The sequence below is a fragment of the Capsicum annuum genome, chromosome 10 (assembly GCF_002878395.1).
Source record: "Capsicum annuum cultivar UCD-10X-F1 chromosome 10, UCD10Xv1.1, whole genome shotgun sequence".
NCBI classification, from domain to species: Eukaryota; Viridiplantae; Streptophyta; class Magnoliopsida; order Solanales; family Solanaceae; genus Capsicum; species Capsicum annuum.
Window position 1 is genome coordinate 143,309,508 of NC_061120.1, and position 25,688 is coordinate 143,335,195.

The 25,688-nt window shown below is 33.4% G+C and overlaps 1 protein-coding gene across 1 annotated transcript in view; it reads right to left on the bottom strand.

The window, feature by feature from the left end:
* LOC107844381 (glycine-rich cell wall structural protein 1-like) overlaps positions 1–22,977 on the bottom strand; it is a 63,105-nt gene extending 40,128 nt beyond the window's left edge. Inside the window, exon 1 of the mRNA XM_047397719.1 lies at positions 22,911–22,977. Coding sequence (XP_047253675.1) covers positions 22,911–22,977 — 67 coding nt within the window. The remainder of the gene's footprint in view (positions 1–22,910) is intronic.
* Between the last annotated feature and the right edge of the window lie 2,711 nt (positions 22,978–25,688).

Sequence of the window (25,688 nt, forward strand, 5' to 3'; positions counted from 1 at the left end):
TATTTTTCCTTTAAAAAAGAAAATAAATAAGTTTTAAAATATTACATACACACAAATGAATTAAATGGGCTAACTAATTTGTGTTAATCAGGCCCAATTGTCAATTAGAGTGAAAAGAGCCCAAGCTAGGTGTGATGAGGGGGAAAAACTCTCACAAAATTAAAACAACAACTCCAAGGGGAAACCGAACCTGCGACTTTAGCATTAAAGTGAACCCCCTTAGCCATTGAGCTATGCCGTATAGTTATGTTGAGGGGGTTCATTAAAGCTATTATAGCTGTATAATTCAAAATTGGACTTATGTATATATAATGTAATTTTTCGGTTGAAGGGGTTCGAGTGAACCCCCTCACTTCAACGTAGATCCTCCCCTGGCAGATATAGCTGAAATTACATGTATTCATAATTATTATTAGTACATATATAACTGAAATAATGTTATACATATTAATATATATAATATAACGCATAACACTCATTTATTTGAGATACATTTTTTCATTTTAATGTATCTGGTCAATATGAGTTAGATATTTTGCATTCTATTTTCAGGAATTTGTATTTTTTGTTTCATTGTATCTAGTTAGTATGTATTAGATATTTTGTATTCTATTTCAATATGTATTACATGTTTTAGTTTAAACGTATCTAATCAATACGTATTTGGTATTTTGTATTCTGTTTCAATATGTATTATATTTTATATGGTTTGATATAAATTGTATTCGTTGACACAAATTGAACCATCTAAATTCAAATGATTCATATAAGTGTTAATATACAAATACAAATGATAAGTTTGATACATTTGAGAAAGAGAGGCGAAAATATCAAATACATAGAAGAGAAAAAAAGGAGTGAAAATATGAAATACAAAAAAAGAAGAAGAAGAAGAAGAAGAGAGCGTGAGAGAGAGAAAATTGTATTCACTGATATGCCTGTATTCGTTGATATAAATACGTTGATACAATGGCTGCCCAACTAACAACACAAATAATATGTATTTATGGTGTATGCGATTAGATACAACTCGTTGCATACAATTGATACATTGGATAGGAATGGCAATTTTCTAAACTTAGGCTATAGCTAGAGGTGCTAAAAGTAAGGCTATTCTGTGTAATTTTTTTAAAAAAGAACGCTTTCCATGTATCTATGATTTTTTGGGGCCAATATATGAATGAATTTATTCAATCTGAACTTCTCTTAATTTGGTAAGGAAAAAGGCTCAAATATTCCATCGAACTTTGAGAAAAAGCTCATCTATGACATCCGTTTAAAGTTTGGCTCATTCATGCCATTGTCATTACAAAAAAGACTCATTCATGTAATTTTTTTAATAGTCTAGTTTATTGTTTTTTGGAAAACCATTTTGTACACGTGGACAACAATGATTCGTCCACGTCATCAATTAAATCAATCAATTTTTTTTAAAAAAATTCTAATAAGAAAATATCAATTTCTCCAGCTAGAATACAACTGCATTGAACTTTCTATGCATTTGTAGAAAAGATTGTTCATGTAAGAGATAATCGATCTTTCTAGAGTATGAGATAAAGAATGTTTGATGTCAATTAACATTCACTGAGTATTAAATCAAAGTTTAGGTGAGCTTCTAACTCCTTTATAGGCACTATAAAGAGTTCATTGATTTTCAATCCTTCAAAATCGTCGAACACAATTATGAAAATCCCAAGTCCAATTCAAACAAACAGATATCAACTATTTCCAACAAAGAATCAATTAGTTATAGAAATACAATTTTTTTAAAAAGTGTACTTGAAGCAATTTTGCAAATTGTACTTAAAGTAAAAATCAGAAGAATTCTATAATCCGTGAAATTGAAGAGAAGAAACAAAGAATATTTAAGCAAAATCAAATTAAAACCAAAATTTAAAGATTCTAATGACCTGAAGAATCAGATGTATCAGAAATTTGTGAGTTATGGAAAACATAATTTCAATTTCACCTTTTAGAATAAAGTTTAATTTTTTTGAATTCTTCTTTGGTTGATTTAATTAATGACATGGACGAATCACTGTTGGCAACATGTACAAAACGGTTTTGCAAAAAACCAACAAACCAAACAATTTAAAAAAATGACATGAATGAACTTTTTTTGTAACAACAATGGCACGAATGAGCCAAACTTTAAACGGATAACATAGATGAACCTTTTCTCAAAATTCAATGCATATATGATCCTTTTTCCATTTGGTAAGGTGGGGGGGGGGGGGGGGAGAGTGAATCAATCCTATTAGTTACCCTCGGAGGCCCTAAAGTAAATTGGGGTAATGCAAATGATCCAAAAAATTGGCATCGAATTATTGATACTTTTAGGATAATTTCTAAGATTTTTTGTTACACTTTGTTTGGATGGTGGTTTGTCATGGTTTCATAATATACGTCACTGTATGATTTGTTATTATACTGTACAATATAGTAACACACAATGTTTGGATTGACTGTATTATTCACTGTTGTTTAAGAACAATTTTATTGTTTGGTTTGACGATGTGGTAGTGTATCGTAATTGGTAAGTTTACGAAATGGCTTTAATTATTATAAATATTAAATTTATCAATAATTGTTAGTAAAATAATTTTTTTCTGCTAATCTTTCACAAATTATGTCATATAAATATATTAAGTTGTTAAATTCATGTAAATTTTAAGAAAATCAATACACGAGTAGATCAAAATAAATGTAAACAAATTCATTTTTTATAGTAACAAATTTCATTTCGTTTTGGTGTTTTGAAACGTGACCACCAATGTCAAGTACAAAGTGTAAATGCATCTTTTGTGTATGCTAAGGATGTGTTCCAAATAAAATATAAAAAAATTATAGGAAAACAAATTATTTCTTACTTATTTTCTTGTGTTCACTACACAAATAGAAAAATATTTTCTAAAAATATTTGTTAACTGCCATCACCATCACCATCAAAACATGAGAAGCGTCACTGAAGAACTAGAATACGAGTATCTAGAATAAGAGGAATATTGAGAAATCTTGACTTACAAATTTTCATACATTTGATACTCAAATAAGGTCCGAGGAGTAAAATATAATGGGAAGAAACTTGTTCAAGAGATTTGATTTGAAAGAATATATGACGTAGTGTGATCTCACTAGTCATGAAAGTCTTATCATGAGTACCTGGAACTGAGCATGCTGTAAAATATGAGTGCAAGAATCATGAGCTATATGACGTGAGACCTGTGTAGACACATAAATTTGACCCTCTTAAAGTCAAATTTACCCATTTACATCACTTAACTATGCACCTCACCCTGTTTGATAATTTCCCCAATAGAAAATAATAAAACAATAATCCCACCACACCGTTTTCCACTCTTATTCAAAAATAAAAAACCACAACAAAATAACAACTTCAACCTATCAAATGTTGACAACTCACCCTTACCTCACCACCCTCCCATCCCCACGTTTCCGTAGCACCTTCCCCCTTTTACCCTTCACGCTTTTTACCACACCTACACGCACTCACACATACCAATCTATTTACACACTCAGACGTATACACAACACACCCATGAAGCATATACACTCACACACCTACATAGATATAAAAAAAGAAAGAGAATTGAGAAGGATCTCCATGACCATATGAAAAATAGAGAGAGTTCACATAGAGAGAATGGGAGAACCATTAGAGGGGAGAAAAATAGAAAAAACTAGAGAGGGGAAAAGAGGAGAAAATATTAAGAACAATGGAAAAATTTCTCCATTAACACCAAAAAAATATACACATAGAGAGATATACATACACAGTGAAATAAACACACAACAAATGGGAAAGGAGAGGGGAAAATAGTGAGAGATCGAGCGAAAAAAGTGAGAATTAAGGGAAAAAAAGAGAATAGAGAGAGATAGTGATTGGAAAGAGGAAGAGAGACACGAGGGAGAGAAAAGAGTGAACGGAGAAAACAATCTGCATGCGTCACTATTTCAATGGTAAATCCACTTCTGGGGTTGACCAAAATGCCATCTCCATCGGTGAATCAATCCCACCAGCTTCGATTGCCGATGAAAACACTACTAGATCCACTCTGCCGAAAAACAACAACAAGCAGCCATGTAAACCCATTAAATTCCCCAATTTCTCCATTAACAACCAAAAATCCAACCTCTAAAACAACACACGCACAAAGTCCCATCATTAGTGAGATACTGAACCAACACCATCCAGCTGCAAATCAAAGTTAGAGTCAGGTTTGGTTAGAGGTACTTTAGTTGGAGCTCCAATCAAGTATTTTGATATATTGAAATAAAATTAAGATCCAATCTTCAACTCTATCTTATCCTATTTTTACCTTAATATGGTATATTAATGTTATGGCTAAGGGTCGGCGTTCGATATTTGATTTGGTATTTTTGAAGTTCGGGTTTGGTAATTTGATAATCGGTATTTGAGAGTAGATACCACATACCATACTTTAAAACATCGGTTCAGTAATTCGGTAATCGATAAATTAAGATTCGATTTGGTACGGTATTTGGTAATACCATATTACAGTTGGAGGTTTGCAAATTACGTTTAAACTTCAAAAGTATATTTAATAAAAACCCTATTTAATATTTTTTTTTGTGCTTTTTAAGAATATATTACCAAGGTCCAAGAGATTCTTTGGAATGACTAATATTATTGTCTATTGGGTTAGTTAGACATATCGTATTATACATACATACATATATATATATATGTATATATATTAAATAATTTGCTATACGATAAATATCGAATACTAAACGGTATTAATATCTTGTATCAAATCCAATCCCGAATATGAAAATATTAAAATTTTACTCCTAAATTCCATATCAAATACCAAATTACCGAATACCAATTATCAAATTTTTCTATTCAGTTCGGTAATTTAGTTTTTGGTATTTTATGTCTAGCCCTAGGTATGGCTATGTGATTCTTATGTGGTTGGTGATATGTTTTGATAGTAATTTTGAGCAATTTTAATTATCGTGGCCTTGGATGTTTGGTTTCATCTTAAAATTGATTAATCATGTGATTGAGAATGAAATTGGAGTAGGGGTTGAAGATTGACAAAAGTGAATATTAGTTTGTTTTGATTCATTGATCATTGTTTAGTTTAGAATAGATGTCAATTTTGTTAAACTCGATAGTATTATGTTTAGGTGGAGAATTGATAGGCAAATCTTAGGTTGGGTAGGCAAATTTTAGAAATCAATGATTGTTGAGTGATTGAATTATTGTACTTGATATTATTTTTATTTTTACCACATAAAATTAAAAATGTAATCATTTTATCAGGGGAAGCCCCGAGATAAACTGTACTTATTCATTGAGGAATTTCCTGAAGTATTATGTATGCAGAGGATGTTCGTGATCAAGACCCGAGACATCGGGTAGAGCGTAGTTTAGTATTAGTGTATGGTAGTATAGGTTTACATTTCAGTTTTTTTTTCATTTTGGGACTATATTAATTGGACTAGACGTTATATTTTGGAGCTTTTTATTTTTTTGTGTGCTTGTTTGCTTATGTGCTCGTGTGAAGTTTATCTACTCCATAGTGTCAATTCGACTAATATAACTCAACAAAGCGTCCGTGGCCGAACCATGGGATCGAGGGGTGCCTAACACCTTTCCCTTAGACAACAGAATTCCTTAACCAGAATCTCTATTCGTGGATCAATTTTAATAGTCAATTATTTTTTAAAAGAAATCTAAAAAAGGTGACTTGGTACACCAAATAATGCCAAGTGGCGACTCTGAGTTTAATTACAAAATCCTTTTACGAAACACATTTTCTTTTGTCACTTTAATAATATAAACCCTTTTTGAACTTAAAAATTAATCTTTCTTTGGTAAAAAGGGGGTGTGACAACTCTGTTGAGGAATTTTAGAATTCGAGCTTCGTGTTGAGCTTTGTGTTATCCTTTATAATTGTTGGGTGCTAACGTGCTATTTGTTTATAGTTTTTCCTTTTGTGTTACCACTTTATATCTGTCTTCATATGCATTATCCTGAGTAATTTCTTTCGAAACAAGTCTCATAGTACACATGTGTACATAAACCTTTGTTGATTCACCTGTATTTTAAGAGGGGGAGTCGTTGGGTGTATGGAGTGGGTAGAAATCTACCGCAGTCACTATCTATCATATGCTCCCCCGAACAACCTTATTATTTGAACCCCAGCCTAGGTCAAACTTTAGGTCATTTTTCATTTGCATCTTGTTGAAACCTAGTGGGATCCATTTGATTCTTTGTAGGTGACTTACCCCTAAGCATCTCTACGTTCTAATTATTTCATCTTTGAGGATAATAAGGTCATTTAATGAACTGATTTAGGAAAACATATGCTAGAATTAAGGGAAAGAGTAGGCAAAGAAAAGTTCATAAAAAAGAGAAAAAAGAGAAAAGAAGAAAGAATGTAAAGAGTTTCATAGTTTCAGAAGTTCTCCATGGTTTTTGTTTTCCTAATAAAAAAAGATTTTTACCTTTTGCATGTTTTTCTTAAAAAATGAAAAAATCAAAAAGAATTTTCTTTTGTTTCCTTTAGCATGCATTCATAACTTGAAAATTTCAAAAAGATTTTTTTAAAGTGTTGTACATTTTATATAATGCAAATGCCAAAAAGATTTTTCTTTTAGTGTCTTCATATTTTTTACAACTAAAATCTCAAAAATATTTTTATGTCGGTGCTTTATTTTGAACAATTTCATATGAAAATACAAAAAATTTTCTTTCGTACTTTTGATTTTATTTTATATGAAGTTTCAAATCTAAAACTCAAAAAAGATTTTTATTTGTGTGTTTCACTGTTTGTTTGTTATCATGTCTCAAGTTGGGAGTCCAATCTATTAGTTAATATTTAATTGTCTGATCTGGATAAACTCCGCACACTTGATTCTCTTCTCTTGGGGTGAGATACATAGGTAACCCTTCTAGGATTGAATTATCTTATTTAAAAAATCCCCCCCAAAAAAATTCACTCTTCATTTTAGAGCTGATGTTTCATATAAGTCTTTAAAAAAATACAAAAAGATTTTCCTTTAATAGTTTTAGGTTTCGTTTGTGTATGAAATTCAAAATCGAAATTTCAAAAAGATTTTTATCAATATCTTTTGAAAATATTGATAAACGAATAAAAAAAATTCTTTGTTCTTCATTTTAGATTAGTTGTTATCACGTGTTGATTTATATGAAATATATCAAAAAAAATTCCTTTGATAATCTTAGGTTTCATTTTTGTTTGAAATTCAGAATTAAAAAACTAGAAAGATTGTGTAAATATCTTTTGAAAAGAAGAAAAATCTTTAATATTCTTTTTGGATTAGTTGTTTCACGTATTTTTTTTATATGAAAATACAAAAAAATCATTTGGTAATAGATTAGTTAAGCTATGTATATGAAAATACAAAAAAAATTCCTTTTGTAATCATAGGTGTCATTTTTAATAAGGATTCAAAGTTGAAAGATTCAAAAAGACTTTCAATAACTTCTTGTGAAAACTTTTTATTTTGTGTTAAAACTTTCCAAACTACACACATCTGATTCTCATCTCTCAGAGGTGAGATACGTAGACGCCCTTCTAGGGTTCGATGATCTTTTCAAAAAAAGAAAAAGTAAAAGAGAAGCTTTGAAAAGGTGTTGAACTCTAATACATTTGTTATCTCTATGGTTCAGTTTATTTAAGGTTGTTTGTTTGTGGCATTTTGGCTAGTCCTCCATATTGCACCAAGTCCAAGGAGGAGTTAGTTATGTCCAACAAGGATATTAAGAGTGACATAATGGATCAGAATAAGAGTCATAAAAATGAGAGTTTAAAGCAAGAAATTTTGAGACTAAGATAATAAATGACAAAAATGTACTAAGATTGGGTCAGAAGGTTGCCTTCTTCACCATTTCCCATAATTGAACCTACAAAGATCTTTAGTTTTTTACCAATCTCACAAGCCCGGTTTCCTACTATTGTTGATGCACTACAACATGTATCAAAATTTACTCTACGCAAGCAACATTCCAATACTTCCACCACTTATTCCCTAGCTCCTCACCAATACTGTCAACCTCAATCCCGAGCCTATACATCAGATCTATATACTCACCTACAACTAGGTTCCTTTCTCTAAAATCCAAAATATTCCATTCCTCTTTCTCAGTATCCTCTAAACCATGCACAACTATATACCCATCCATCTTTTATCCTTAATGGAATGCACCGATCCCTCAAAATCATCTTCGACCCTCACATATTTACCAAGGTACTCCTAAGCCCAAGTTTTAATCCAAGACAGAGTTTTCAAAGATAAAGAAGTCAAAGGATCATTTTTCACTAATTAGGGCACCTTATACCAGTTTGTTCCAGAAATTAAGACAGTAGGGCATGATTACTCCTCTCTTTGGATATACCCCTGATCCTTATTTAAGAAATTGATCCTAATGTACAATGTGTATATCATTCTAATGTTCAGGGTCACAATACTGAGATTGTCATACTTTAAAAAAAGAATTAGAAAGGATGATCCGAGAAAAATTAATTGTAGTGCAAGACATTGACACTATAAGCATCATACAGAATCCTTCATCAACATACGGTAACGCACAATACATAGGAAGAAAGAAGTTAAACATGGGTATCTAGAATTTTGTTAAGAGGCATGTGTTTGGCAGTGGTGGAAGCTCTAGTCATGCTGATGTGCAAACCAACTTCTACGATGTCAAGCTCAGCAATTAGGAAGTCACTCCTATCCTTACTATAAGGGATTATTGGTAGTTTGTCTTTTTTCCTTTTTTCTTTTTGAATTATTTTAGGGTTGTAGTTTGGAATCTATCTTGTTTTCTTTTTCTATTGTATTTGTTCAAATCCTTCTATATTTTTTTTCAATGAAACATAGCGTCCCTTTTTGTTTTGTTTTATTTTATGTTGTTTGTTTGTCTTCTTTATTTGTTCATTTTATGATTGGTTCTAGTGATATAACATGCTTGTGGAATTTTTAGGCAGATCTTAAAATCCAGTTTAATAATAATGAATTGAATCAAAATGTTAAAGTTAGGAAAAGGGCATATAAGAGAGTAGATAGAGTTTTAAGACATTTGGTGATCGAGTTAAAGTCTTACTTGAATAAATTAAGACAATCATTTCAAGAATCACAGGAATAACTTGGTTATCAGTTGAAGATACATCTCAATCATTTTGAATTAGATCAAACAGTAGATACACGATCTTCTGTCAAGAGAAACAAAAGGAAAATTTTCTCTACTAAAGTATGGTTCATCCAATATGAGATGTGTACAAAAAAATTGATTTGTATGTTTGACAAGCCTAGAAGAAAAAGTAACACACATGCTCAGTTAAAGTTTCTGTTATGGAAAAGATGGTATAAGTGATCTTCATCTTCCACTTTCATATTGCATATTTTGTACTTACATTTTTAAGGATTGATATGACAACGACATTTCATTATGCTATCCAAACATTGTTTCATCTGTTTTACCCTATTTGAGATTTAGTTCTATCCTTTATTTCGCACCACTCTTTTGGAATAAAATCAGAGTCAACGATTGATATGACAAAGACATTTCATTCTGCTATCCAAACATTGTTTCATCTTTTGTTTAACCTGTTTGAGCTTTAGTTCTATCTTTTATTTTGCACCTATCTTTTGAAATAAAATTAGCGTCAACGAAAGTTTAAAAATAAAAATGTCGAGCAAAAGAACAGAATAAGGAAAAGTTAAAAAATAAATAGAGCGAGTAAAAAAAAAAAGATAAGAGTGTCACAAAAAATTGAGTCAGAAAGGTCCCAAAGAAAATAAAGAATGAGAAAAGAGATCAAAATCAAGAAAAAGAACAAGTGGCCGGAACTACAATTGACTTGATTCTTGCAATAACAAGATACATAGGTAACCCTACTCTTGATTCGGTCCAATCAAATAAATAATTTAGGATTACCCAGTCAAAGAAACTGGGGAAAGAGTTAATTTTCATTGTTTGAGTCGATTCCAAATATTGTAAATCCCATCCATTCCAAGTGCCATTTGAGCCTTATGCCATCCTTTTTTATAACCTTATCCAAAAGCCACGTTACAACCAAAGAAAGACATTTAGATTAATCTTTGTGAATGTTAAGGCTAAACACGCGATGAATATATGACGTTGTCTTTTGGGTTGGAATCGGGAGAGAAATAAAAATAATAGTATTACTGTTGAAAACACTCATGGGCACTGTAAGGCGATAATGAGATGAGGGAAATAAAAATGAGAGAGTTTTATTGGTGAAAACCCTTGTGGGCACTATAAGGCGATGTTGATTTGAGAGAAATGAAAATGAGAGAGTCTCATTGGTAAAAATCCCCACAGGCACTAAGTTGAGAGAAATGAAAATGATAGAGTTTCACTGGTGAAAATCCTCACGGACACTTTAGGGCAATGGTGAGCTGAGAGAAAGAAAAATGAGAGATGTTTGTTAGCAAAAACCCTTCAAGGAGTCACCAACCGAATGAGGTCTATGAGTGCAATTGTCCTAAGGAAGTAACTCAGTTTCAGGGTCATTAACTCAACAACATTTGGGGAAAGTTAGGATGAAAAGAGCAGGAACTTTAATCCAAATACATGTCATAATCATTAGAGTTGACTGTCATTTTCCGATAAAATTTTCTTTTCTCTATTTTTAAAAGGGGGCATACTTTGTCTTTTCTTTGTTCTTTATATTTCTATTTTTGTGCTTTTGATTCTTTTATCTAAAGAGAAAATTCTTATCATTTTTCTCATATTTTTTAGTCAAGTCTATGTCAAAAAGTGAGAAAGGATTTCAAAACTTGCTACCTACTTCTTTAATTGCACAAAGCAAGACCAAAGGCCATCACATGAAAGAAACACGATTGTAAGCCGAACCAAGGCATGCAGAAAGTTGTCAACAAACAAATTTTGGGGATTCATGGAAATACCAAGATTCAAAGGATTTATCTGAGAGACATACCAAAACAGAGATATTGTATTTGTTTCAGTGTCACTCTTAATAATATGAGTTTGGATTAATGGTGCAACAAGTCAATGACATATGCTATTAGTTGGAAGAAAGTTTAAATATGACAAGTGCAAGAGCAATTACCTCAAAAGCTAAAGCCATAAGCCAATCACCATGTTTTTAAACTCACAAGTTTCTTTGTACGATACAGGAACACATGTTACCTTCAAATCAAGGACTTCAATGCCTAAATATCAAAGGCTAAAATTCATCACTTCTGCAAATGTTAGAGGCAATGTTGTTACACAGGTTTGGTAATCACAATTTTGGTAAAACTCATCTTGTACCCCTAGGAGGTGCACTTCTTTATTTGATTCTTTAATCTTGAAAGATGCATTTTAGTCAGAGTCTCTCACTTTTACTCTTAAAAAACCCACTTGTTTGTCTTGGTCATTCAATTTTATCCTCAAGAGATGCATTTATTGATTGAAGTCTTAATTCACTTTTGAATTATGCATTTTGCAAGTAGTTGTGATTGAGTTTGACACCCACAAAAGTTTTTTGATGATAAACTTAGGCAAAAAAATTTCATTCATGTTATTTGAAACTTTACTTTAGGACCCTCTTGAAAAATGAGACTTTATTTTTTGAAAAAATGAGATATCTCTATATCATAACCTTTGTTTGGAATAATGTCTGTTCTAGTTTTGATTTTGATTTCAGGAGCCCGCCTGGAGAACAGGGTGAAGAAATTGAAAGTAGGGAGCCCGTCTAAAGAACAGGGTGAAGAAATTGCAAGTCAGGAGCCCGCCTAAAGAACATGGTGAATAAATTATAAGTCAGGAGTTCGCCTAAAGAACAGGGTGAAGAAGTTGCAAGTTAGGAGCCCTCCTGGAGAACAGGGTGAAGAAATTGAAAGTCAAGAGCCCGCCTGGAGAATAGAGTGAAGAAATTAAAAGTCAGGAGCCTGCCTTAAGAATAGGGTAAATAAATTACAAGTCAAGAGCTCGCCTAAAGAATATGGTGAAGAAATTGCAAGTCAGGAGCCTGTTTGGAGAATAGGATAAAGAAATGGCAAGTTAGGTGCCCACTTGGAGAATAGGGTGAAGATTTTAAATTGTAAGTTAAGAGCCCGCCTGAAGAATGGGTGAAGATTTTAAATTGTATGTTAGGAGCCTTCCTGGAGAATTGTTTAAATATTTTCAAGTGCAAGTTTAAATTCAGAAGTCCCACCTGAACAACATGGTCAATTTTCAAGTTCATCTCCAATACAAGATATTGCATGGAGAAAGAATACACTTTCAAGTTTAACCTAAAAAAGTAGATATTTTATCACTTGAGAAAGCATTGAAGACTCAAGTCAAGAGTCAAGAGAAGCTGCATAGATAGGATTTTTGTAATTTCATTTATCTTCATAAATTGTTATTTTAATTTTTGATGTACTTACAGAGCCGCGGATCAGAACCTCGACACGACCTCACTTAACTCTCCAACTCGATGTAGTCCCTCTCCTTTTTTCAACCCCAAAAACTACATGTGAATTAATTTCCACATAACCTGGGATAGGTAGGATGCCCAAAATCAAGACTCGGTTGCACTCTATCCTTTTGTTTCTTCCTTTAAAATAATGGTCGGGTCAAATTTTGTCTCATTGTCTACTTCTTTGTCTGGAAATACTTTTTATTTAAATACGAAGAGGGGTATGATGTAGACGCGTAATTTGACCCTCCCAAAAGTCAAATTTACCCATTTACAACACTTTACCATGGACCCCACCCTATTTGATAATTTTCCCACAAGAAAATAAAAAAACAACAATCTTACCATACCTTTTCCTACCCTTATCCAAAAATTAAAAAAAACACAACAAAATAACTACCTCACCCTATCAAATGCTGACAATTCACCCTTACCTCACCACCCTCTCATCTCCACGTGCTCCTTAGGCACCCTCTTTTACCCTTTATATTTTTTTCCCACATTACATACACTCACATACTAAGCTATATACACACACATACGTACACACAACACACCCACAGAGAATATACACTTACATACATACACAAAAAATTAAAAAAAGAGGAGAATTGAGAAGAAGATCCATGACCATGTGAAGAAAATAAAGACAACTTACATAGAGAGAAAGGGAGAACCATTAGACGATAGAAAAATTAAAAAAGAGATGGGAAAAGAGGAGAAAATAGTAAGAAAATGGATAAATTTCTCCATTAACACCAAAAACGTATACACACAAAGAGATGTACGTACATAGTGAAAGAAACACATAGAAAACAAGAAAAGAAAAGGAAAATAGTGAAAGATTGAGGGAAGAATAGTGAGAATTGAGGTAGAAAAAGGGTGAATCGAGAGAGAGAGATAGTGATCAGAAAGGGGGGAGAGATGTGCAAGAGAGAAAAGAGTGAATGAAGAAAACAACCAGTGTGAGCCACTATTTCGATAGTAAATCCACCACCGGGGCCGACCAAAATGCTATCTCCATCGATGAATCAATTCCATCAGCTCCATTTATGGACCAAAATATCACCAGATCTACCTCATCAGAAAAAAACAACAACCATCCATGTACACCAATTAAATTCCCCAATTTCTCCATTAATAACCAAAAATACAACCTCTAAAAAAACACAAACATAAAGTTCCATCACGGGTGAGCTACCGGTGGACCAATACCGTCCAATCGCAAAATAGAGTTGGGGTCGGATTTGTTTATCAGGTTTGGTTTCAAATACTTTGGTCAGAACTTCAATCAAGTATTTCGATGGATTGAAATGAAATTGAGGTCCAATTCTTAAACTCTATCTTTTTCCTATTTTTTCCTTAATGTGGCATGTTCATGTTATGGTTACATGATTTTTATATGGTTGGTGATATGTTTTCATAGTGCATTTAAGTAATTTTAATTATTGTGTCCTTGGATGTTTGATTGCATCTTACAATTAATTAATCATGTGATTGGAGAATAAAATTAGAGTGGGGGTTGAAGATTGATAAAAGTGAATATTGTTTTTTTAATTCATTGATGGGTTTTAAATTCAAAGTAGGATTCAATTTTGTTAAATTCGATAGTATCATGTTTAGGTCGAGAATTCATATGTAAATCATATGTTGGGTTGACAAATTATGAAAATCTATGGTTGCTGAGTGATTGAATTGTTGTTCTTGAGATTTTTTTATTTTTACTACATGAAATTGAAAATGTATTCATTTTATTAGGAGATTCCCTAAGATGAATTATACTTATTCACCGGGGAATGCCCCAAAAGTATTATGTACATGGAGGATGTTGTTGATCAAGTCCTGAGGCATCAGGTTGATCATAGTTTAGAGGGTAGGGTAGTATAAGTTTACATTTTAGTAATTTTTTATTTTGAGAATATATTAATTGGACTGGACATTATATTTTGGAGCCTTGTATTTGTTTGTGTGCGTGTTTGCTTATGTGTTTTTGTGTAAATTTTATCTATCCCGTAGTGTCAAATTAGCCAATATAACTCAATGAAGCGATCATGGTCGAACCTCGGGATTGAGTGGTGCCTAACACCTTCCCTTTGATCAACATAATTCCTTAATTAGAATCTTAGTTTGTGGATCATTTTTAAGAGTCAACTATTTTTTGAAAAGAAATTTAAATGACTTGACATACCAAGTAATTTCAAGTGGCGACTCTGAGTTTAATTGCAAAATCATTTTTCAAAACACATCTTCTTTTGTCACTTTAATAATATAAACCCTTTTCAAACTTAAAAATTAATATTTTTCAATAAAAAAGGGTGTGACAACAGGAATTCATAGATTCATGGTGTGTGATTTGTACTACTGAGTGAACTATTACTCCTTATACTAGAAATTAATAATGAATATAATTCTGTATTAGCTATATGAATATGATTTATGATCGTGAAGATGATGGGCATTGTATGAGTAGAGTTTCATAATGATTGTAGCACAAGATACATACTAAGATAAGAATAGGTCGGGTATTTGCCTCTCCTAGTGCTATTTTAGAACCCACTAGCATCTCTACTAGAATCCTAAGACCTGAATTGGTCTTTGTTCAATAATACCCCCTTAGATTAAGCCATTATTCCAAGTTTATGGACCTCTTCAACAAACCCTAAACTTACTTGAAATCACTTTACTCTAGTGGCTGGGATATAAATATACTCATATGTACAAAACTCTCCCTAAAACTATATATGAAAGTGTAAAACCCATTGCTAGTACTTTTTTTTGAGATACAACTCTTAGCTTTCTCTAGCCTCAATAGTCATGATACTATAAATTAAACACTTACTAACATAGAATCTCCTGAGGTATCATAATACCCTAAGCTCTCCTTTTTTTTTGAGAATTCAAAACTCTCATCTCTATTAGCTAGATGATCCACAATCCAACCTTAAATTCTATCTCTTAGGTAGATATCCTCATAACTTTTCATGTATTATACTAACTTATTACTACAAGATAAGAATTATGAAACACTAGTCCACTCAAAATTTTATGAACATACTCTACCTTAACAAGCTTCGCCATCTTTCTGGTCACTAAATAGGCTTGATCCTTACTAAACTATGGACATAATCTAAGTCCCCTTAATTAGTAAATCTCTCTCAAAGTGCTATTATAAATTATAACAACACCCTACTAGATCAAAGATACATAACTCCATCTACCAAATCCAGATAAAATCTATCCCTACGCTACTGGTACTATACTTTTAGGCTTATGCTCCTAACTCTGGGTCATTTTTCCATAGGATTTTGAGAAAGGATCTGAGAAAACATCTGAATTTAGCTCACTCCACGATTTTCATTTACAATAGTAAACTCTTTCAAACTTCTAATCTTAAAAGGCACTAATGGAATCCTTTCAAGCCCATGTACAATCTCATAACTACCTATAGGTACTATTTGTGTAATGACTTGATATTTGGTGATTTTTGTGAATTATTCATTTTTTTATTTTATCATCTCATCCCTCATTGTGGTTACTTTGTGTTATTTATGGGCTATGAGGATGTTTGGCATGGTTCCTAAGGCCTTCGAGAAGGTTTTAGGGAAATTGAAGCCATTTTGGGACTTTAAGAGCTAATAGTTGAATTTGGTCAACAGATTGGGATCCAACATCAGATGGAAAAATAGATCGTTCCAAAAAATACAGAATGTCAAATTCAAGTTAGTAGTGGGGTTGGTTCGATTCGTGGATTTTAGATCCCATTTTGACCCTTGGTTCAAAAATAGTATAAATAGGATTTTGGGAGTTCATTTTGTGATAATGACCTTTTTTTTTTTATAAATCTAATGATTTCATTAGATCTGAAACATATTTTACAATTAAATTTCACTATTGGCTATATTCATAGGGTTTCAAATGAGTTTTTGGGGTCAAAAATAAGTTTCAAAGGTTGCTGGTACTGGTGTAGGTTCTAAAGCAGCTGGTCGATCGCTTTAGCTGCCTTTGACTATTTGACCAGGCTGATTTAGTAGCCAAATTACTGTTTAATGGCATTGCTGATGGTTGAGACCTAAATCGAACACATTTCATATTTTTGACATTTTTGGAGCTAGGAAACTTCAATTTTGATAATCTTTGATGCGTTTTTCTCGTGTAATCATTGTCTACAAATTTATAAATCCATTTCTCCTATTTACGAAGAACTTTTAATTTATTTTTCATTTTTCCTACCCAATTTGAGAACAAAACCCTATTTTCACCATTTTGGTGGCTTGGGAGCTCGAATTTGGACAATTACAAAGGGGTTTTCAAGATTTCTTCCATGAGTAAGTTTCTAATATTATAATTATCATTTCCTCTTAATTTCATCTTCAAAATCTTCAAATTATTGATTTCAAAATAGATTTCGGGGGGTTTTTATCGCTAAAGCTTGAAAATAATTTTTCTTTAATTTAAACCTCGTTTTTAACTCATTTTTGCATGAGTTTTTAGTTATAGACTGCTATTTTTATGGGAACATGTTTTTAAAATAAAATTATGATTTTAATTTTTCTTCTAAAAACTCATTTCGAGGGACCGTTTTGACCCTAACTCAAAAGTGGCAATATGGGTATCGTTGGCATTTTTTAATGTATAGATTCTATATTTATTTATTTTAGTAGATTTTGACGTTGCTCGTGAGGTTAAGGTTATGTGTTGAAAGCTTTCGAACCTGATTTTCTTTATTCGAGGAAGGTTATGACTTAACTTTCTTCAGACTGGGAACTAATCATGAAACTAGCTTTATTACTATTTTGTGCCCATGTAGGGCCTATCTTGTTGTTATTTTGTGGGTTTCGAGACATTATCTGTTGTGTATGACCATTTAGGATTTTATATGATGTTATTGGCTTGGTAGTTATATAATTTAGTTGTCTTCTTAGTGGAAAATGTCTAAGCTGGAATTTATGTGGTATCAAATGGAATATTATTGTATATCTTACTTTATTGGTTTATGGACTATATTGGATTCATTGTTGATTGACATATTGAGTGCATTTTTAGCTCGCATGGTTGGTATATTGGTTGGATTTGGAAATTCTTATTCTGGCTAGTTGTGTGCATTACATCCTCATATCATATATGTCTATGAAACATTGGTACCACCATAAAATAATAGCTTTTTTCTGACAAAAAATGTGGCATGTCTTAAGACCCTGTACTGATGTATGTGCCAAAAAGGAGTTTTGGATATTGGATTGGTAATGGATATTGGATTATCTATGGATTGACAAACCCCCTATGGATCTTACCTCGGGAGCACAACTCGGTAGGTGCATATAAAGATTGTGCGATAACCTCGTCCATCACGTCATCATCATCTCCATTGTATTTCATTTATTTTCCACATTCTATGTTGTATTTTTGTTCTTGATTGAATATCTATCTATTTGTGCTTCTTTCTTATACTTGTATTTGGTATACACGTATATTTTAGAACTATTAGTGGAGACGGTATAGGCTATCATTTGAGATGTTTTTTGATTGCAGGTGATGTCCCCATAATATGTATTTTATATTTTTTATTTTATACTTTGTTCAGTCGGTCTATGATACCTACTGAGTACAAGTGGACTGTACCCATCCCTACTACACCCTTTAGATGCAGATTCAAGTACGAGTGTACTGTACAATAGATAATTTGGGCGGTGTTTGGAGTATTTTTGAGGTAGCGGTTGGTCTATGCTTTGAGAGTTGATCTACTACCTCCTCTTGTTTATCTTATGTCTTATTTTTATATTCAGAGACAAATTTTATTTCTTTTGGACTATTAGTTGTATATTTTGACTTTGAGATATACTTAGTTGGTTCTTACACTGTGACATTGTATTTTGGGGTGATATATGGTATTGTTGTTATGTATTTTTTTACTATTATTGTAATTGTGTGGTTCGGATTCAGTTTAGAAGCTTGCCTTGGGATTTGGTGTTGTTTTACCATTTCATATCAATTTGGGTGATATGCTTACTTGTCAAGGCTTACCGCGACAAGTGCCATCATGACCTTTAGTTTTTGGATCGTGATAATTTGAGAAAACTTTATTAGTAGAAATTTGAGCTTGATTGTTTCTATTACCCCAAAGATGAGATATAGTTAGTGGAATGGAACAATGGTTGAATCTGTATAAATTTCTTGGAGAACATCTCTACTGCAGAATTTGAGATTTGAAAAAAGGGAAATATTTTCTAAATACCCTGTATCCTATCGAAGAAAAGTATAAATGTCTCCATATCATTCCGTAGGACTCTACTAGACATAAATTTATAGATACCCTAGGAACCTTGAACTTTGTGCTCTGATACCATTTGTAATGGCCCATACAGCTAGTGCTATTACTTGTTTTGGGACTATACCCACACGACTTTAAAATTCATCAGTAGAGTGAAAGGCCTATTTACTTATATACCCAACTTCCTTTTGTGTTTTGCCGATACGAAACTCTATCCTAAGTTAGGGTGTTACATACACACCCTTTTATGGGCTTAGCATCCTCGCTGCGGTTTGCCCCATCGAATGACATTTTCCTAGACTCAGAACTGAGGTTTGCCTAACCTTATTGGGATTTTCCTAAACTCAGTTTAAACACTACCCACATTGACAAGGCTGACATAGGATTGGCTCTAATACCATTTCGTCATGATTTGGGACTACCCCCTATTCATAAAACGGTGCTTAGAACCACACGTAATCCCAAGCTAACCCATGGTACTAGCATAATGCATGAGTAATATGAACAAAAAAAGATAGTGATTTCGTTAACTCTGGCTGACTATCGACGAATTAGTTATGCTGCACAACCAAGGTTAATGATTTCAAAGTTCATGCTAATCTTGTTCCCTATCCCGGCATGGTATATATATATATATATGTATGTATTACATTGGTTGATTCTACTTATACTAATTATAGGTAGTTGGGACATGACCCCCAACTATCCCTAATCAATAAATACAAATATGAAAATGAAATATTAGAACTACAACTAACTTGAGTTCCCGATGTAAGAGAACTCATCGCCTACTAGCTAGATGTTGTGATTTGCCTGATTATGATTCTTATAGTAAACACCTGAATCTACATCTTTTGAAAATGTAGGTAGAAGAGGTATATGATTAGTACTTTGGAATATACTAAGTATGTGAGATATGAACTAGTCATGAAAAAACTTAAAACATGCTTTTAAACTGAGTACATAAGCTATTTGTTGAAATATTCATCTAAAACATGTTTGTATGTAAAAGTTGTTGCGCACACGCAAGTGTACGTGGTCTCACCAAGTAATACAGTGGCCTTTTACAAAGACAAATATCGATCCCTAGAATACTTGTTCTAACAACAATCCAATCCTAGTTCCACTATTGAGATTAATCAGCACGAGCGTAACCAAAAGTTTTTGAGATTTATAGTAGATGAAATTTGGCCGTGTGTGGAATAGGGTTGTGCCACGTTGGGTGGTCAAGTTGAGCATGTTTCACGTCAATTTGGTTGCTAAAGTCAAGCATGTTTTGTGACGCACTGGTTTCTTAAGTCAAATAGGGGTCGCGACGCGTCTCCAACGTGATGGCTCACTGGAAATTGCAATTAATTTCCACCTTTGTCTTATGCAATTATCTTTCATCCCAAGCCTTTGTGGTGTGTTTTCACTTGATTTACAGCATTTTAAACATACATATATCATGATGGACAACTCATAAAGCATCCTAAATCATCATATACCATGGATTATATCTCAAAACAACACAATATCAAGAATGATGATAGAAACTCGAGCTAAGACTAGGCTTGCCCATGTTGCTCTTTATCTTATTATTTTGACTCTCGGCTTGATTCAATTGACCCTTGTTCATTATAAACAGGTTTTTACAAACAAAATTGCACAATAATACCATTAGTAACTCATTAAACACTATAGAATCCATCGATACCAACTAGACAAATACCTATCTCAACCTAGTAACACTAGTTTTCTCGATTGAACTCTAAGTGACCAATTTAAGTACAAACTCATTTGAAATACACCATGAACCTTATAATACAATATTTAAACACTTATATGCTTACTTATATCATAATTAAATTGTTAAGCACTTGATTTATCCTGAACATAAGGCAAAACAAGCTAGGATAACAACACTGAAGTGCATAAATCCACCTCAGATCAACACCCTACACTTAAAGCCTTGTTCATCCACGAACAACTATTTACTCTAAGAATCATAATCTGAGGTGACTTCAAACTTCTACTACAAGCAATACACTCAAGCTAGTACTACAAAGACTACACAAAATATGAGTTTCTATATTAAGCATGTTATACACAATTAAAAGTTCAAGAACACTACTCCAATACATCAAGAATTGACTCACCAATTGGCAAACTTATGCATATTTCTCAATATGAGAAATTATATAAATCACCCAAAATTCATCAAACACTTGCCTTCAAAATAAGAGAGTTACCCATAATCACTCACAATAATGTATTTAAAACATAATGGGTACAAGAATCAAGTTACGCTCGCTCTCACAAGGAATTCACAAGTTACACATAATGAACCATAGGCTTGCCTTTAGTGTAGTACTCCACTAATATTAGAATGATGAAGATTAGGATCAAATAGGTCTTTAATGATTGTGATGTAGGCTAAGGGATGGGTAGGAACTATTCTATCTAGTAATAGTGACTATCTTCCCTAAGTGCATTAATACATCACATATTTTCATTTAATTCACCCCTAATAACCACACTTCCCCTCATCTACCTTCACACATATCTTTTATTTTTCTCTATCTCATTAAGCTCATTCACATACACTATGGTGGGAGATTTTATGTACATCATTCAATTTTACCCTTTTTTGCACCCGCTTTACACTATACACCCCTATGATAGTCACCCTCAACTTAAGCAATTTTTCTTAGTTGAAGTGCATAATGTCCAAGGAGGAATAGGGCCAAAAAAGGTTCATTGTAACAAGACTGGGCTAAAAATGGGAATTTAACATAAATTTCTCTAACTCCCTACCACCACACAAAAATTTTTACACAGCAATAACTATCACTTTGGGGGTTCAATTTCACCTTTTGTCCTACTTGAATTTTCTAATCCTTAACTTAATTAAGTTTACACTAAAGTGCTCAGGAGCTTGGATCAAAGTAAGGTCAATCAAAGAAGGGGATTAGGCTACATATGAGGCTGCCAAAGAAAAAAATAAAGGCTCAATTGGGTTAACTAGGATTATACGTAAGGGTAGGTCAAAAGAAGGGTGTGAACATGGCTATCAAAGAAATGTCTATATCATCTCCTAAGCCCACACTCTTTATTTTGCTTTGCACATACGCCAGGAAAGTTCTAGATATCACTTATAACAAGAAATATACAAAAACCTTAAACACACATGGCATATGTTCAACTCAAGTAGGATTATCATAGACTTCAACCAAACAATATCATGAATTCAACATTAAGCTAACAAGTACAAGAGTCATAAACATGAGCCTAGGAGTCTCAAAAGTTGTAATTCATATAATCAACATACTTTTTCAACCAAAACACTTGCATAATGTAGTCAAATATAGCACCAAAGAAAATATATTACTTATTACTAACTCAAAAAATTTTAAATTTATCCTAATAATGGGAATTTCCCAACCCCACACTTAAAATTCTACTTTGTCCCTAAAATATACTTTAAAAAGTAGATATAAAAATACTTCCTGAGGCCTCTAGGCCCAGCTAGTAGCATCTTTACACATCAAGGGGGTCCATGGACCCCACACTTAGTCTTTTCCATGCTCCTTAGCTCAGGTTTTTTGGTACTCATACTTTCCATCAACCCCTGACTCAACAAAAACACCAACTACGTGAAGTAAAAACTAAATATAATGAAAATAAAATCTTCCTTAACTTGGGCTGCCTCCCAAGCAGTGTCTAGTTTAGTGTCGCGGCACGACCCAATCTACAACTTATTCATTTTTTTCATCCTCTTCCTTACACTCATACGCCATTTTCTTATTTATTTCTGACCTCTTGAGTATGAAATCTCAAGGTCAACAACTTTATCAACAATAGCCTTTTCAAGCTCATCAATTTGAATCATTTTGAGCTTAGGTATTGGAGGCTAAGGAAGCTTAGTGAGGAAGTCTGGAGAGGTCATTTATGGAATAGACTCCACCACCCCACACTTATCCCCTTTAATCACAGTAATCATGCATAAATATTTATAGTGGTATAGTGTGTTGAGCGGTTTGTACACTTTAAAAACCACCTCTTCATCATCCATCCTCATTGTGAGCGTGTCCTCTCTTACATATATCAATGCTCCTCCTATCGCTAAGAATGGACGTCCCAAGAAGATTGGTACTTTTTTATCTGACTGAAAATCTAAAACAATAAAGTCAGTGGAATAATAAACTTACCAACCTTGATGAGAATATCCTCTATGACTCCTTCAGGGCAGGCTATAGTCCCATTTGCCAGTTGCATTAACACAAAGCTCGATCTCAGTTTCCCCAAGCCCAAAGTGTTAAACAAACAAAGTGGCAACAAATTAATTCTTTCCCCTAAGTCACTAAGTATGTTGGCCACCTAATTATTCCTAATTTAAATAATGAGAGTAAACTTCTCAGGGTCTTTGAGCTTTTTGGCATATTCTATATTATCACAAAGTTTTACTCTTTAGTGAGTGCTACTGTATCGACATCCTGTAGCTCGAACTTGTTAGTGACCACATTCTTCAAGTACTTAGCGCACTTGCACATTCCCTGCAAAACATCTAAAAGAGGAAGGTTAATATAAAGCTCTCTGAATGTGTCAAAGAACTTCTTGAAGCATGCATTCTCCTTTGCTTTTCTAAGCCTCTGTGGGAAAGGTAGTGGTAGTCTCTGCTTCGCCTGTTCAACAACTTTGGTTTTCGAGTACTAAAACTTCCTCAATTTTATCAACTTTTTTGGATACCTATGGGGCAATCAACTATGCATCTGCCTCCTTAGTTTTCTTTAGAGGTTCTTCATTCAGATCCTTACCACTTCTTAAAGTGATTACCATTACTTGTTTAGGATTTTCAGTATCACTTGGCAAACCACCTTGAGGCCTAGTGTCCTGTGCTGCTGCAAGATGTCCTATCTACAACTCCAAGCTTCTTACAGCCACTTGCTGGCTTTTTGTTTTTACTTGTTGACTCTTCACATCTTCTGTCAACTCTGCTTGACCAGCTATAAGTTTTTTTAACATCTTTTCTACATTGCTAGTCTGAGTTGTGGCCTGGTTCCCTTAAACCTGTGGTTGTTGAAATTATTGTTGTTGGATGTTCCATTCTTGATTTGGTGTCTGAGTCTTCCACTTTAGGTTGTAGGCGTTCCCATAATTTAGCCTTTGAAAATTTCCCACAAACATCACGAACTCAGGATTTGCAGCACAATATAGCCATTAAATGCCCACTATTGCCACAAACTTCACACCAACCTACAGTCTATTGCATTACTGTGGCTACAGGTTGTGTAACCCCAACTTCATATTGCTTATCTAATTTTGTAGAGCAACAGGCTGAGCTGATAAGGCAGTAAACTGGTCCACCTACAATACACCTACAACCTTCTTTGTGGCATTTCTTAAGTCTGAATGCCACTCAGGATTCCCTTGAGCAATCCAATTCAACAAAGTATAAAGCTCATCATACGTTAACTCCAAGGCTTGACCACCTGCAGCTGAATGTAGAAAATTTTTTATGTTATGATAAAGTGTCGCACCAAAAGTGTGAGCTAGTACCTCATTGGAATGTTGATGATTTGGAAAGTCCTGAAGAAGTGGCTTTGAACCGCTCCCAATCATGATATAAATTCTCATCTGGCTTTTGTTTGAAGCACAAAATCTCACTGTGGAGTCTCATAGTCTTTCCATAGGAGAAGAATTGGATGAGGAATTTCCAGGCAAAGTCATCCCAAGTTGTGATTGAACTTTTCAGCTCAGCATTCAACGACTTCTTTGTTTCCCCTAATAGTAAAAAGGGAATAGTATCAGCCTGGCATAAGTAGTTGACACACCCGTAGAGATGAATGTGTCACTAATCTCTAAAAAGTTTCATCGGTGGACTTGTGGATCTTTTTGTGAAAGCCTTGCAAACTATCCACTGCTGATAAAAATCTTCACCATGTTCTTTTTCATCTCAAAGTTACCTTCCGCAGCTAATTTCTGAAAAGGGGAGGTCAAATTTATCGAAAGTGGGATTGCCACTTTTCTAACTTTCCTGTGTGCTGGTTGATCTTTAACCATGAGAGAAAGATTATCTTATTCCTTTTGAAATTGTAGGATATGGGGGAGAAGTATTGCTTCTCTCCTTTATTAATGGAATCGTGTCTTAGATTTGGGGCTTGGTTTAACCAATTCCCTATCCCTTGCCATCTTACTAGCCTGTAAACCTATTTCCTGCAAATTCAACACCAAGAACAAGAGTAAAGCACCACAAAAATCTAAAAAGTAAAACCAAAACAATAATAGGTTCCAATTTACAGGTCCTCAACAACGACGTCAAAAATTTGTTGTGCCCAAGCACACACGCAAGTGTACATGGTCTTACCAAGTAATATAGTAGCCTTTTTCAATGTCGAATATCGATCCCTCAGAGACTTATTCTAAAAACTATCCAATCCTAGTTTCACTACTGAGATTAATCAGTGCGAGCGTAACCAAAAGTGTTTGAAATTTATAACTATAGGTAAAGTAAAGTAATGCAGAAAAGTGAAGACTTTAGACAATCAATGGATGTAATCCAAGTGTTAAGGCACTACAAACGATCATACTATGCTATTGAACTTTATTCGTTAGATTGATGATATTGGTTGTTAATTGATAGGGTTTATTTCATGATCATGGTTCCCAACAGCTAATCGTCTACCTAACTTGGACATTACAACTACATCATTGAGCGAGAATGTAATAATCCAATTATATAATTGAAGCTATAATCCTACATGTGAACCAAGCAAGGCTTCTAGTTATATCCATATCCTAGATGGTAATTTAAATTTCTTATTTCATAAAAGAATAAGAACCTTACTCTATTCATCTCACGTTATATGTTTCTATTCCCCCCTCCCTGAGATGACAAAGTCGACAATATTTGTATTCTAAGGGTCGTGAATCCTCAAAATAGTTTTAAAAAAAGGATGAAAAAACAATCAAATATGATAAGTAATCCA